Source organism: Tamandua tetradactyla, chromosome 8, assembly GCF_023851605.1.
Source record: "Tamandua tetradactyla isolate mTamTet1 chromosome 8, mTamTet1.pri, whole genome shotgun sequence".
NCBI classification, from domain to species: domain Eukaryota; kingdom Metazoa; phylum Chordata; class Mammalia; order Pilosa; family Myrmecophagidae; genus Tamandua; species Tamandua tetradactyla.
In genome coordinates, this window is record NC_135334.1 from 16,367,092 (window position 1) to 16,381,059 (window position 13,968).

A 13,968-nucleotide genomic window follows, 5' to 3' on the forward strand; every position below is an offset into this window, starting at 1 on the left:
GCGTACCTATCTCCTGTCTGGAAACCTTGATGCTCTTGAGAAAAGATGTCATTTCAGTTGACATTTCCCATGCTGTCTTACCTTTTCCTTTAAGTAAGATGTATATTGCTCTTTCCCTGAATATCAGAATGTTTCTAATTGTTGTTCAGATTATTATTAAAATAAGATTAGGGATTCTTTGGTCCTTAACAGTCTTTTTATTTTTTTTGTAGTCCTCAGCAGTCTTTTTTTTTTTTTTAATAAAGTATGAATTTACTCACAGTGCTCATCTGACCAATGATAATTGTGGGAGGTCAAAAGACTCCCAGGGAACTCCTTTCCATATAGTGTCCTTGTAATATAGATTTGAAGACAAGGAGGCCTGAAGGAGAATTTTGGAGATGTGTTATATGGGGGGTGGAAGTATCACTGACTATACATCAACTTCAAGAATTAATCTAACAAAATACATATCTCAGCAGACTGAAGACCTGTTTCTGATATGATGTCATCACCTTAATTTTATGATGAACATGCTCTACTGTCCAGAATTTTCTTCATGGCAGACTTGACATCCTTATTCCGCAGACTGTAAATGAAGGGGTTCAACATGGGAACAACAACAGTATAAAACACAGAAGACACTTTCCCTTGGTCCAAAGAGCTGACAGATGATGGCTGCAGGTACATGAATGCTGCAGACCCAAAGAAAATAGCAACAGCAGAGATGTGGGAGCTGCATGTGCTGAAGGCTTTGGATCTGCCCTCAGTGGAGTGGATGCGGAGGATGCTGACAACGATGAAGATGTAGGAGACAAGAATGGTTAGGGCAGGAATCAGGAGGTTAAACGCACTTAAGCACAAAACCAGTAACTCGTTGATATAGATGCTGGAGGAGGACAGCTCCAGGAGTGGAAAGAGATCACAGAAAAAATGGTTAACCACATTGGTCTTGCAGAAAAAGAGTCTCAACATAAAACCTGTATGAATTGTAGAACCGATTAAGCCCAAAACATATACACCCACTGTGAGCCAGAAACAGACGGGGTAGGACATGATGACATTATAAAGCAAAGGTCTACAGATGGCAACATAGCGGTCATATGCCATCGCAGCCAACATATGACACTCTGCAATAGCAAAAATCAGAAAGAAGTAGAGCTGAGCCATGCATTCTGGGTAAGACATGATGCTCTTCTCTGACATGAAGTTCACCAGCATTGTGGGGGTAACGACAGTGGAATGGCAGAGATCAATGAAGGACAAGCTGCTGAGGAAATAGTACATGGGGGTGTGCAGGGGAGAACTGAGCCCAATCAGTGTGATCATGCCCAGGTTCCCCACCACTGTGACCACATAGATTCCTAGGAAGAGGAGAAAGAGGGGAAGCTGGAGTTCAGGGCGGTTCGTCAGCCCAGCGAGGATGAACTCAGTCGCTGTGGTATGATTTCCAGGGTCCATTCTCCTCTAAGCTCTTTCTGAAGTTAAAAAATAGAAAATAAATATTCTACTGTATGTGGGTGTGTATGTTTGTGTTCGAGTGTTGCACAAGTATATGTATGTGTGGGTGAGAGAAGGGAAATTATGTGGAGAACATTATTTTCTCTGTCCTCAGAAAAGATTCATAGTGCAGAGATTTTTTGTGCCTCATCATCCATGCTGGGAAAACTGATTATTGTAGTTGACCAGTGTAGGAATTAAAGACTTCAAGGACATTCTAATTGATGTCTCATAACTTTTTGATAGAAAACATCAATTTAGGAATTTATAAATCAGTCAGAGGAAGGTTCTTCTCTTTTCCTCTTATATTTAACATGTATATATTAATGTCATGCATATTAAAGGGCATAATTATTGCATTTTCATTTGATCCAGAATAATAAAGAATAGTGAATGAGATCTTTAGTTAATAAAGGTAAGATTCATACATCTCTGAACACTAGCTATATTAGTCTGAGTTATTTTCCTTACTACAATCCTTAATCAAAATAGCTGAGTGGACAGAAAGCTGCCAGTACTTTTCCATCTGAGACTTTGTAGCTCCGTGGTTCCAGTTTCCATTATACAGAACTTCTATTCTGTAAGGCAGAAGCATAACTTTTTGGTTGATCCCATGTTATAACTCAACAACTCCACCAGCAGTGAGGAGGTGTCTTCCCTCATTTCTAATTTTTTTCTTTTGTTTTTTACATTGGCAGGCACCGGGAATTGAGCCTGAGTCTCTGTCACTGAGAATTCTGTCACTGAGCTACCATCGCACTGTCCCCATGTTTCTAATTTGAATTATCCTGGGGACGTCATATCATGGCCGAAATTTAGGTCATGTATTCTCCTTTGCCTTGGATAGCGATAGACTATGTGTGGTCTACCTTCATGAAGCTACATAGTTGAAAGGGAAGGAGGCCAGAAGACTGTTACAGTTTCTAAACTGAAGGAATTTTGTATGATGAACAGTAGACATCTTCCATTCTGCTCAGTTTTCTCATTATGTATTTCATATGTGTAGTACAGAAAGATATGGATTAGTAGACCACATACAAAATGCAATTAGCAATTTTAGTCTAAGTTCAATTCTAGTGCATTTCCAAAGAAAACTAACAGAATCTGTAAACTGGATATCCATTGTCTTACTTAACACTCAAACATCAGCTGAATTACCATGTACTGTTTTTAACGCAATACTCGTGGAATATACAGAAACTGGACTATTTAGGGATTTAGCAATCTTATCATATGTAAATAGCTGAAAGAAATAGGAATATTTAACTAGGGATTTGAATAGGAATATTCAAATGTTTCAAATGTTGCTATATTTAAGAAGTTTTGGATCCTTTTTACTTGTCTCCTAGAGAATGTTGCAAAACTAACTGTTGGAAACCATATTTTATTTCACAATAAAGAACATTATAATAATCAGAAATAAAGTCAGTGTCTTAATGTGCAGCAAACTACTCACAACCAGCAATATTCAAGCATGGCCCTAAATAACCACACATCAGATATTATTTAAGGACACAAACACTAGATGCATGTCTGATTAAATCATCTTTATTATGCCTTCCAATTCCGATATTTAAAGATTTTACAATTTTAATTGCTCCTATATTATGTTAGACAGTACTAGATTTGAATCTCAGCTCACCCACACACATAGTGCTTGCCTTAGGCAATATTTCCACCTCTAAAATTATCTAAAAAATGGAACTTTTATATTTATCTCTTCAGGGTGTTCTGAAACTAATTGAAATGTTGTTTGTAAGGTGTTTGGCATAATTCCTGGCTTTTGGTAAAAACTTAACAAATGTTAGTTTTTTTGTATACTTGTATTGAGTTTCTTTCTGAAATATATGTCATTTATTCACAATTTTCATTCCCATAATCATGATCATAATTTATTTTCTTAAAATGTTGTCTTTGTTCCTTCTTTCTACATAATATACACAATAATACAAAGATACAGAATTGTTTCATTACATATTTACCTTTTAAAAGTCATCAATAATTTCCATGGTCTCCAAATAAATATCAAACCAAAGATCATATCATTCAAAGATTTGTCTCATCTGACATATATTAACTTTAACACTTTTCTTTTTTTTTCTGTCCCCAAAGGCATCACATGCCTTGGCTATTCCTCAAAAGGATATTAAAGACTCACTCTTGACCCATCATGTTCCCCCATTGTTCATTTTCTTCTAACCACTCCACCCTATTAACTCCTATTTAACAGTTAAGGCATAACTGAAAACCCCATGTTCTATAGATGTATGAATTTGTTAGTTATATTTACATTTATCATTTAATTCTATATTATCACATTTTTATGGATTTTCTTATGCACTAGCCTGTAAATTTATTGCATACAGTAAGACTCAATAAGTATGTGTCTAATGAGATTTTTGAAAGAAATTTAGAGGTTAGTTAGCACAGATTCATTATAAGTAAACAAAGATATCCCTATGCTTTAAGTTGCAATAATCAAACAAGGAAGCGTAAACCATCATTTTATAATTTAGGGAACAGGGAGATGATAAGAGACCTTGTGCTCATTAGAGAGGGTGAATGTTACAGGATAGGTGGGGATATATAAATAGTCATGTGCATGTCCTCATATTCTTGAAAGGAGGCTAACTTAGAGGACTCTAAGTATTTTTTAATCTAAAACTGGGAATGGGACATACTCCTCTTAGAGAACTCAGCTTTGTGCATTTTTCTCCTCCATTTCTCTGAAAGGGAAAATGATTCTGAAGATGCTGCTGGATAATTGAACACTAACCTTGCAAGGCTCTTTGGTGCTGTTGGAGAGAGAGCTAAATGTTTCCTTTGACGATTATTCTGAATCACTAGTCCTGATCTCTGATCATGTGCGAGACCATCTGGCCCTCTGTATAGATTGCTTGATATGATATCAATATTCTATGTTCTAGCTATAAATACTAAGGGTCTTATTAGAAACAAACAAACAATCATAGTGGCTTCCCACTAGAATCTTATCCCACAGGTACCAACTCTTGGGAAAAAATACAATTAGGATGTGCCTTTTTCCTCCATTAGTTGCTTAATAGTTTCAATAGGTATGACTTATTGCTCTTGTTGGATTAGTGGTCGGAAAGAAGGATGTGACATATTTTTAGTGCTCCAGTGGGTTTCATGCTAATTTAAAAACTCAAACTTTCAGGAAATTTTGAAGACATAGACTAAAGGTATTTTATACAGTACTAAAGATATTTTATAAATTCATGTGCAACAGGGGAAAACTTGACCACTAAAGAAAACAATCTACTATGTAAGATTTAAAAGTTTTATTTTAACCAATCTCTACTTAATTTATTTTACTATCATAATGTACTCATAGTATTGCTTAGAAAATTTTAATTTGGGGACCAAATAAAATCATCTGGCAGATATTCCCAAAAGAATTTCCTGATAAACATAACAAGGAGAGATAATTATGTTTTTTTTTCTAAATACAACAATAAAAAGGAATCGTTAGGGAACAATGGGAAACATGCATAGCACAGATTATTTTATTTCTCTATGCTATGGCTAATTTTATTTGTCAGCTTGGTTTGGCTCTGGTACCCAATTGTTCCATCAAACAGTAATCTTGGTATTGCTGTGAAGGGATTTTGTAGATATGTCTAAGCATCAACACTCAGTTGCCTTTTAAAAAAGGTATTTACCCTCAATAATATGGGTGGGCCTCATCCAATCAATTGAAGGCTTTAAAAGCAAAAACTGAGGTTTCTCAAAGAAGAAATTCTGTCTGCCCTACAAATTTCATATATACCAAATAAATCATTTAATGTATATGTGTGTATGTGTGTGTTCTGGGTGCATATAGACAGGTATAAATATAGATATATAGATATAAATGATATAGTTATAGATAAATATAGATTAAATACTTTCTGTTGGTTCCCTGGTGAACCCTGACTGACACACTTTATAAAGACTAAATCCCACTGTTAGATATAAAAAATGTTTAGAAATGTTTATTCAAAATGTTAAATGTTATATCAATGTGAGTTAATGATTGCAATAAATTTGTTTTATTGAATTTATTTTAAATACTTTACATTACTGCTAGATGAAGGCTTTAATCTGTTTATCTTTAAGTAGATTTTATAAATTGAGGTGAAATGGCAAAATATTTGTAACAGAATAATTCATAAATTCAATAGACAATTTTTCTTGTCAAAAACTAAAAATCCTAAGCCAAAAAATCTGGTACAATGCCAGAGACAATTTCTGTTCTCAGGAATTTGACAATTTTGGTAGTGATAGTATCCACCAGTGTTCATTAACAGTAAACAGTACCAGAAAGGACATAGTTATTATAGTATGTGTGATAATAGGAAGTGTGCCTACAACAAGCATAGAGTGGTCAGGAATGCATGAAATAATAGATGTTCGGTTTGTCAAAGGTGTGTAAAATTTGGAAAGGTAGGATGGAGTCAAGGATAAGATAAGGTAGTAGCTTGAATGAAGGCAATGCCATTGGAACAAGCCCAACATTGTCGAGATATTATATGAACTACCCCATCCACATAACAGACACTTTTCTAGTAGATCTTAATAGTTATTATATACAACCAGTTTCCCTTCCTTCCTCAATAATAGATATCCCAAATCTTAGTTTGACACATGGTCCTATAGAATAACTGTAGCATTTCTCAACCTTCACTACAGTAGATGTGGCTATGCGACTAAGTCTTGGCTAAAGGGATGTAAGTGGAAATGAAGTCTGCATGCCAGGTAGTGTTCTTCAAGTGAAGGGACTCCTCCTTTTCCTTCCACATCTTCTTTCTTCTGGCTGCACAGTGGAGATGAACGATTGAATCCAGAGACAGTATCTTAAATGACATTGTGGAAGCTACATGTTGTAGCCAACAGAGCAGCCCTTAAAGGAAACCTATGTTCCTGATTCATCACCATACCAGTCCTGGATCACCTTCTGTGTGAGTGTCTGTGTGTATGTGCACATGTGTGCTGACTCACAGTCAACCTACTCCTATTTAATACAGAAGGTAAAGCCCATTCTGTCTAAAGTCCATCTATGTGACATATTGGTGGTTATAAAATGTACATGAAAAACAGCTTTTTTTCCTTCTGAATATTAAAATGTACTTAATCAGAATAAATGAAAGATAAACTCAAAATGAAAACATTATCCAAGTTCACCATAGTGGCTAATGTTAACTAAATATAATAATGGTTCTTGATGGGTCTTGTGAAATATGTACTTCTTTTTCATGCATGTAATAGGTCTCCTTCTTCAACATTCTTTAAAAAATGCAGTTTTATTCATATATCATACAGTCTATCCAAAGTGTCCAGTCAATGGTTCTTGCTATAATCACATAGTTATGCATTCACTACCATAATCAATGTGAGAACATTCTCATTTCTTCTCCCACCCCCAAAAACTCCCATCTCCCTTATGCTCCCTATTATTGACATTTAACTTTGGAATGGTGCCATTGTTACAACTCATGAAAGGATACTGCAATGTCACCATTAGTTATAGTCCTTAGTTTGCATAAATTTTGCTTTCCCATATACCACCCTATTATTAACACCTTGTCATAGTGATGTACATTTATTCTAGTTCATGTATGAACTTTCCTATATTTGTGCAATTAACCACATTCATCATCCCCCAAATCTTCAGTTATACAGTCTATGTTTTATCTCCTAGCTTTCCTTCTGGTAACATGCACGATCCTAGCCTTTCCCTTTCAGCCATATTCACACTGAGAATTGTGAGTAACACAGTATTCTGATACCACCACATAATATTGTCCTACCCATTTCTGAACATCTACAATTAATCCTATTAAATGTATTATTAAGGATCATCTACCCATTCTCTACCCATTTTATCTCCTGGTAACCTATACTCTATATTTTAACATGCAAAGTTTGTTCATTGTAAATAGTTTGTATTAGTGAGACCATACAATATTTTCCCTTTTGTGTCTGGCTTATTTTGTGCATCATAATGTTGTCCAGGTCAATCCATGTAGGGATGTTGCATGCATAGGAACATCATTCTTTCTTAAAGCTGCATAATATTCCATTGCATGTATACCACAGTTTGTTTATCCATTCATACGTTAATGGACACTTGGACTGTTACTGTTTTTGGCAATCATGAATAATGCTCTATAAACATCAGGGTTAAAATGTCTATTCACATTCCTGCTTTCAGTTCTTCAGCATGTATAAACCTAGTAATGGGGTTGCTGGATTATATGGCAGTTTGATAGTCAACTCCCTGAGAAACGAATAGAACTGTCTTCCAGAGTGGCTGTGCCATTCTACAATCCCAGTAACAAAAGTGTGCCTCTTTCACCACATCCTCTCCAGCACTTGTAGTTTTCTATTGTCTTCTTTTTCTATTATGGCCATTCTAACAGGAGTGAAATGCCATCTCATTTTGTTTTCAACTTGCATTTCCCTAACAGGTAGTGACATTGAGCATTTTTCATGCTCTTTTTTAGCCATTTATGTTTTCTCTTTGGAAAAGTGTCCATTCATATCTTTTGCTTAATTTTTATTGGGTTGTTTGTCTTTTTGTTGTTGAGATGTAAGATTTTTTAAATATACTCTGCATGGGGAAACTTTATTGGATATGTAGTTTCCAATATTTTATCCCATTGAGTAGGCTGCTTTTTCACTTTCTTGACAAGTCCTTCTTATCAGATGTTTTATCTCTCTTTTTAGTAGTGAAGTTTTAATTCCATTTTGAATCTATCTACCGTCTAGATTTACTATTTTAATAGCACATCTTCTACGAATAACCAGAAACACCTAGGATGGTTCAGACACTTTTATTCTTCCTAATACATATTAAAAGCTTTAATATATAAATAAATGCACAAAAGGACATACAATTATTTTAAAAAGCTATTCCTACATATTACCCATTAGTATGTTAAACGCAGTTACTGGTACATTTGTTTAACACATGGAGTAATAAAATAAAAATCACACACATTTAACTCTTGTAAAACATATCCAAGCAATACAAATGCATATTGGTAAATAATGCATGAACATATGCACATGTGCTACACATAAAACATGCCCTTATATGGATCATATGCACATATTCAGATATAAGGATAGACAAAAACATACTCAAATATAGATATTTTGGGTAGAATTAACAATGGAATATGAAGACAAGGAATGGTTAGCACATTGAAAGCAAAAAATTAGCTTCTTCTGGGTTTTGAGGGTGAGAATATCAATACCTTTATCATTACAACTTTGGGTTTCACGGGGTAGATTAAATGGTTATATCTCAAGGGGTGTTAATGCCTCATATTGGATGGCAAGCTAATGAGAAAGCAAACACAGTTTTAAGCATGTCAGACCAATCAGATGATTTTAAAGATATGTTTCAATTAGATGTAAATGCTCAAGCTGGGGCAAAGAGGAGTCAGTGTTCCTGTGCTCTGGGCACAGCATAAAGGCCGTGAGCATTTAAGGGTCTGGTATTATTTGAAGTTGTCCATACTTGTGTCTTTAATGCAACTTCCTTGGAGACTTTGATGTTCAGAGGCATCAGAAAAAACACAATCATAAGTCATCTAGAAGTCATTCTAATACTAAAACTAAAATATCTGGTCTTTAGTACTGAGGAGTTATTCTAGGGAACAATGGGGAAACATACCCAGGCATTGCTACCACCAAAAGAAGATGTGTGAACTCAGCAACTGACAGAGGGAAACAGAGGGAACTATTGCCACCATGAGCTCCTGAGACTAATTAATGAAAACTATTACCTCCCAGGAAAAAAATAAAAGAGTTTTCTGACTGCTGTTTTGTTTGGTTGTTTGTTTTGTTTTGTTTTAAAGGGTCTGTCAATAGTATTGGGTAGGGAGATAGAACCAGCTGACGTTCTGGAGAGGCTGGGGCCCATAAGTTTCAGGACTTACATGGTTCTGGCGGCTGTTTTAAAGAGCACCAGTGAAAGTTTAATTAGGAGAGTGTTAGAAAAGGGAGTTTATGCTTGTAAGTCATCTTCCCAAACTGTTATCCAAGTTTGAGTCACCTTTTCTATTCTATTTATGCTACCCCTGTACTAGGTGAGGAAGGAGACTCACACATTCTTAGTTAAAGCTTCAGACAATTATATGGTGTTTACAAAATAGTTTTGCAATTATTTTTCCAAAATAGATGGTGAGTCTTTTTGTAAGAGGGTTATTTGTAATTGATCAGAAAATAATTTTCCATCTTCAAGTTGTCCATAGAATAAATGATCATATAGTTTCAGGGAAGGACATGTCTAAATCTGAGATTCTGTAATGTGAGTGGAAAGATCTTTCAGGGAAAGGGAATACTGAGGGTAATAGTCTCAGGAAATGGATGTTCTTTCTTGTGGATGAAAAATGTTGCATAAAAATTTTTAAATACCCCAAATAGATGCACTCCTGATTATCATTATCAATCTCTTCTGCCATAGTGTTATCTCTTGGGTGAAAAGGATGTCTTCTCACCCATCATATCTGTCCATATTCCTTAACATAATTCTATGCAACTAGTAAGTATTAACGATTAAATGGCTTAAAATTATTTAATTAACTTTCTCAGAAGTGTTCATCTTTTCAATTGTAAACAAAGACAGAAACACACAATATTGAGAATATCAAAGGATATGGGCTAGATAGATGCACTATACAAATTAGGTTAGATAAGTCTTATATAACAAAGTGCCACATTCTATGCTTATGAAGTACTATTGCCCACACGGAAGCCTCTGAAGATTTTTAAAAAAGACTTTAGCTAGCATGAGTTATTCTGAGTAGACCTGAGAGCATCAAGGAAATGATATGGCCTTCCATGTGACTGAAACTCCAGTCTTAACTTGGTACCTTCCAAAAAATCAAGTTGCTGAATAATCTCATTACTTATGTACATAAATTGTTTCTTATTGAACTTTCTCATGGAATTATAACATTTTACTAAGATGAAATTTCTCTTTCAGAGGAATTTTCTTTGTTGAAACATTTTATTCAGTGCAACTTTGACATCTTTATTCCTCAGACTGTAGATCAAGGGGTTCAGCATTGGCACGATTGTGGTATAAAACACAGAGGACACTTTCCCTTCATCGATGGAGCTGACAGATGATGGTTGTAGGTACATGAATGCTGTAGACCCAAAGAAAATAGCAACAGCAGAGATGTGGAGTGGATTCACAGGATCCTGGCAATGATAAAGATGTAGGAGCCAAGGATGGCAAGAGATGGGACTAAGATATTAAATGCACTGAAGCATAGAGCTATCACCTCATTGATGTAAGTGCTGGAGCAGGAGAGCTCCAGTAGTGGAAAAAGATCACAGAAATAATGGTTAATTATATCCACCTTACAGAAAATGACTCAGGATGCAGCCTGTGTGAGCTGTGGCACCAATCAAGCCCATCATATACACCGTTACTACCATCCAGAAGCAGACAGGATAGAACATGGTGACATTATAAAGCAATGGATTACAGACGGCTGCATAGCAGTCATATGCCATTACAGCCAACATATGACATTCTGCAATAATAAAAACAAGAAAGAAGTAGAGTTGAGTCATGCATGCTGTGTAGGAAATGATACTCCTCTCTGATACAAAGTGCACCAGCATTTTGAGAGTAACAACAGAGGAATAGCAGAGATCAATAAAGGACAAGCTGCTGAGGAAATAGTACATGGGGGTGTGCAGGGGAGAACTGAGCCCAATCAGTGTGATCATGCCTAGGTTCCCCACCACGGTGACCACATAGATTCCTAGGAAGAGGAGGAAGAGAGGGAGCTGGAGATCAGGGCGGTTCGTCAGCCCAGCGAGGATGAACTCAGTCACTGTGGTACGATTTCCAGGGTCCATTATCTTCTCAACATTTTCTAAAGTTAAACAAGAGAAAATAAGTATACTATCATGTGTGCATATGTGTGTGTTTGTGTTTGAGTGTTGCACAAGAATATGCATGTGTGGGAGACAGAAGGGAAATTATGTGGAGAACATTATTTTTTCTCACCTCAGAAAAGATTAATAGTATGGAGATTTCTTGTGGCTTATCATCTACTCTGGGAAAACTGATTATTGTGGTTGACCAGAGTAGGAATTAGAAATTTCAAGGGCATTATAATTGATGTCTCATAACTTTTTAACAGAAAGCACCAATTTATGAATTTGAAAGTCAGTCAGAAAGAAGGTTCTTCTAAGAGTTCTTGTCTTCTTCTCTCATATTTAACATGTATATATTAATGTCATGCATATTAAAAGTCATAACTATTACATTTCATTTGACCCAGAATAAGAAAGGATAGTGAATGAGATCTATATTTAATAAACATAAGATTCATACATCTCTGAAAATTAGTTATATTAGTCTGAGTTATTTTCCTTACTACAATCTTAACTCAAAATAGCTGAGTGGACAGCAAGCTGCCAGTACCTTTCCATCTTGAGACTTTGTAGCTCCATGGTCCCAGCTTCCACTGTTCATAACTTCTGTTCTGGAAGGCAGGAATATAACTTTTTGACTGATCCCATGCTTATAACTCAACAACTTAACCAACAGTGAGAAAGTGTCTTCCCTTGTTTCTAACTTGAATTATTCTTGGGAAGTAATATTATGGCCTAAACTGAGGTCAAGTATTCTTCTCCTGCGCCTAGGATAGCATTAGCTATGTGGGCTTTACGTTAATTGGGCTACACATTAAAAAAGGTGAAGGCCAGAAGATAACTGTAGGGTAAAAAATGATATGGGTTTTTGTATGACAAATGATAAGCATCTCTATGCTGCTTGTTTTTTTGTTTTTTTGCTTTTTAAATTTACATGGGCAGACACAAAGAAACAAACCTGGGTCCCCAGCATGGCAGGCGAGAACTCTGCCACTGAGCCACTGTGGCCCACCCTGCTGCTTGGTTTTTATAATCATGTATTTCACACATGTTTTACAAAAGTTAAAGATATGGATTAATAGTTAATAGACCACATGTAAAATGCAATTAGCTATTTTAGTTTAAATTCAATTCTAGTCTATTTCCAAAGAAAACTAATAAAATCTACAGCATGGAAATTCATAGTCTTACTTAATGATTATGCCTCAGCTGGATTACCATGTACCATTTCAAGTACAATACTCTGCCTTGAATACAGAAAAACTGGTCAATTTAGGAATTTAGAAATCTCGTCATATAAGAATAGCTGAAAGAACTGGGGATATTTAACTAGCAAAGAAAATATCTAAGAGATAAATGGTAGCTATCTTCAAAAGTTTAAAATGTTGCTATATTTAAGAGGTTTTGGACCCTTTTTACTTATCTCCAAGAGACCGAAGTAAGACTAAACAAAGAGGATTGTAATTGTTAGAAAGGCCCTGAAATGGAATCAATTGTCTTAATGTGCAGCAAATTTCTCACAACCAGAAATATTCAAACACAGCCTAAATAACAACATAGCAGATATTATTCAAGAACACAAACATTGGATGTGATGCTTGATTAAATTATCTTTATTAGGTCTTCCAATCAAATAGTTAAAGATTTTATAATTCTAAGCTGCATTAATATTACATTAGATAGTCCTAGTACTTGACTTGAGTGATTTTTCTACTCTTCAGTTATCTAAAATGTCACAACTATTAATTTTTATCTCTTGGGGGTGCTGTGAAAGTAAATGAAATGTGTCTTGCAAGATGTTTTTGGCTCTTGGTAAGAACTTAATGTTAGTATTCTTGTATACTTGTAATCTTTTGAGATTCTCTTTAAAATATCTTTCACTTATTCAAAATTTTCATCTCCCTAATCATGACCATAATTTATTTCCCTTTCCTCCATGAATATGGACAATAATACAGAAATGCAGAATTATTTCACTGCATGTTAACCTCTTAAAAATCATCAATATTTTCCATGGTCTCCAAATAAATACTATATCGTTTAAAGATTTGCCTCATCTGACAATACATTACCTTTAACACTTACTTTTTTCTTCTCCAAAGGTCTCACATGCACTGGCTATTCTTCAGAAGGGTATTTGAAAGGCGGTCACTCTTGACCCATCCTTTTCCCCCATTGTTCACTTCCTTCTAACCCCTCCACCCAATCAATTCCTACTTAATAGTTAAGGAATAACTGAAAACCAGTTGCTCTGTGGATGCTTTGAATGTATTACTTATATTTATATTTATCATTGAATTCGGTATTATCATGTTTTTTATTGATTTTTCTTCTGCACTAGCCTGTAAGTTCATTGCATATAATGAGCCTCAATAAGTATGTGCCAATGAAATTTTTGAAAGAAATTTTAGAGATTAGTTAGCATAGACTCATTATAAGAGAACAAAGACATCTCTATGCTGTAATTGCAATAAGAAAAAAAGAGGTGTGTACCATGATCTTATAACGTAGGAGACGGAGACGATGAAAGAACTTGTGCCCATTAGAGAGAGTAAGTGCTACAGGACAGGTGGGGATATA

General features: G+C 35.3%; 1 protein-coding gene and 1 pseudogene across 1 annotated transcript; both read right to left on the bottom strand.

The window, feature by feature from the left end:
- Positions 1–501: 501 nt before the first annotated feature.
- Positions 502–1,440, bottom strand: LOC143645022 (olfactory receptor 8G3-like). Its single transcript, XM_077114683.1, has one exon. The coding sequence runs from the start codon at positions 1,438–1,440 to the stop codon at positions 502–504; it is 939 nt and encodes a 312-aa protein (XP_076970798.1).
- Positions 1,441–10,473: 9,033 nt separating this feature from the next.
- LOC143643260 (olfactory receptor 8G50-like) lies at positions 10,474–11,367 on the bottom strand (annotated as a pseudogene).
- Between the last annotated feature and the right edge of the window lie 2,601 nt (positions 11,368–13,968).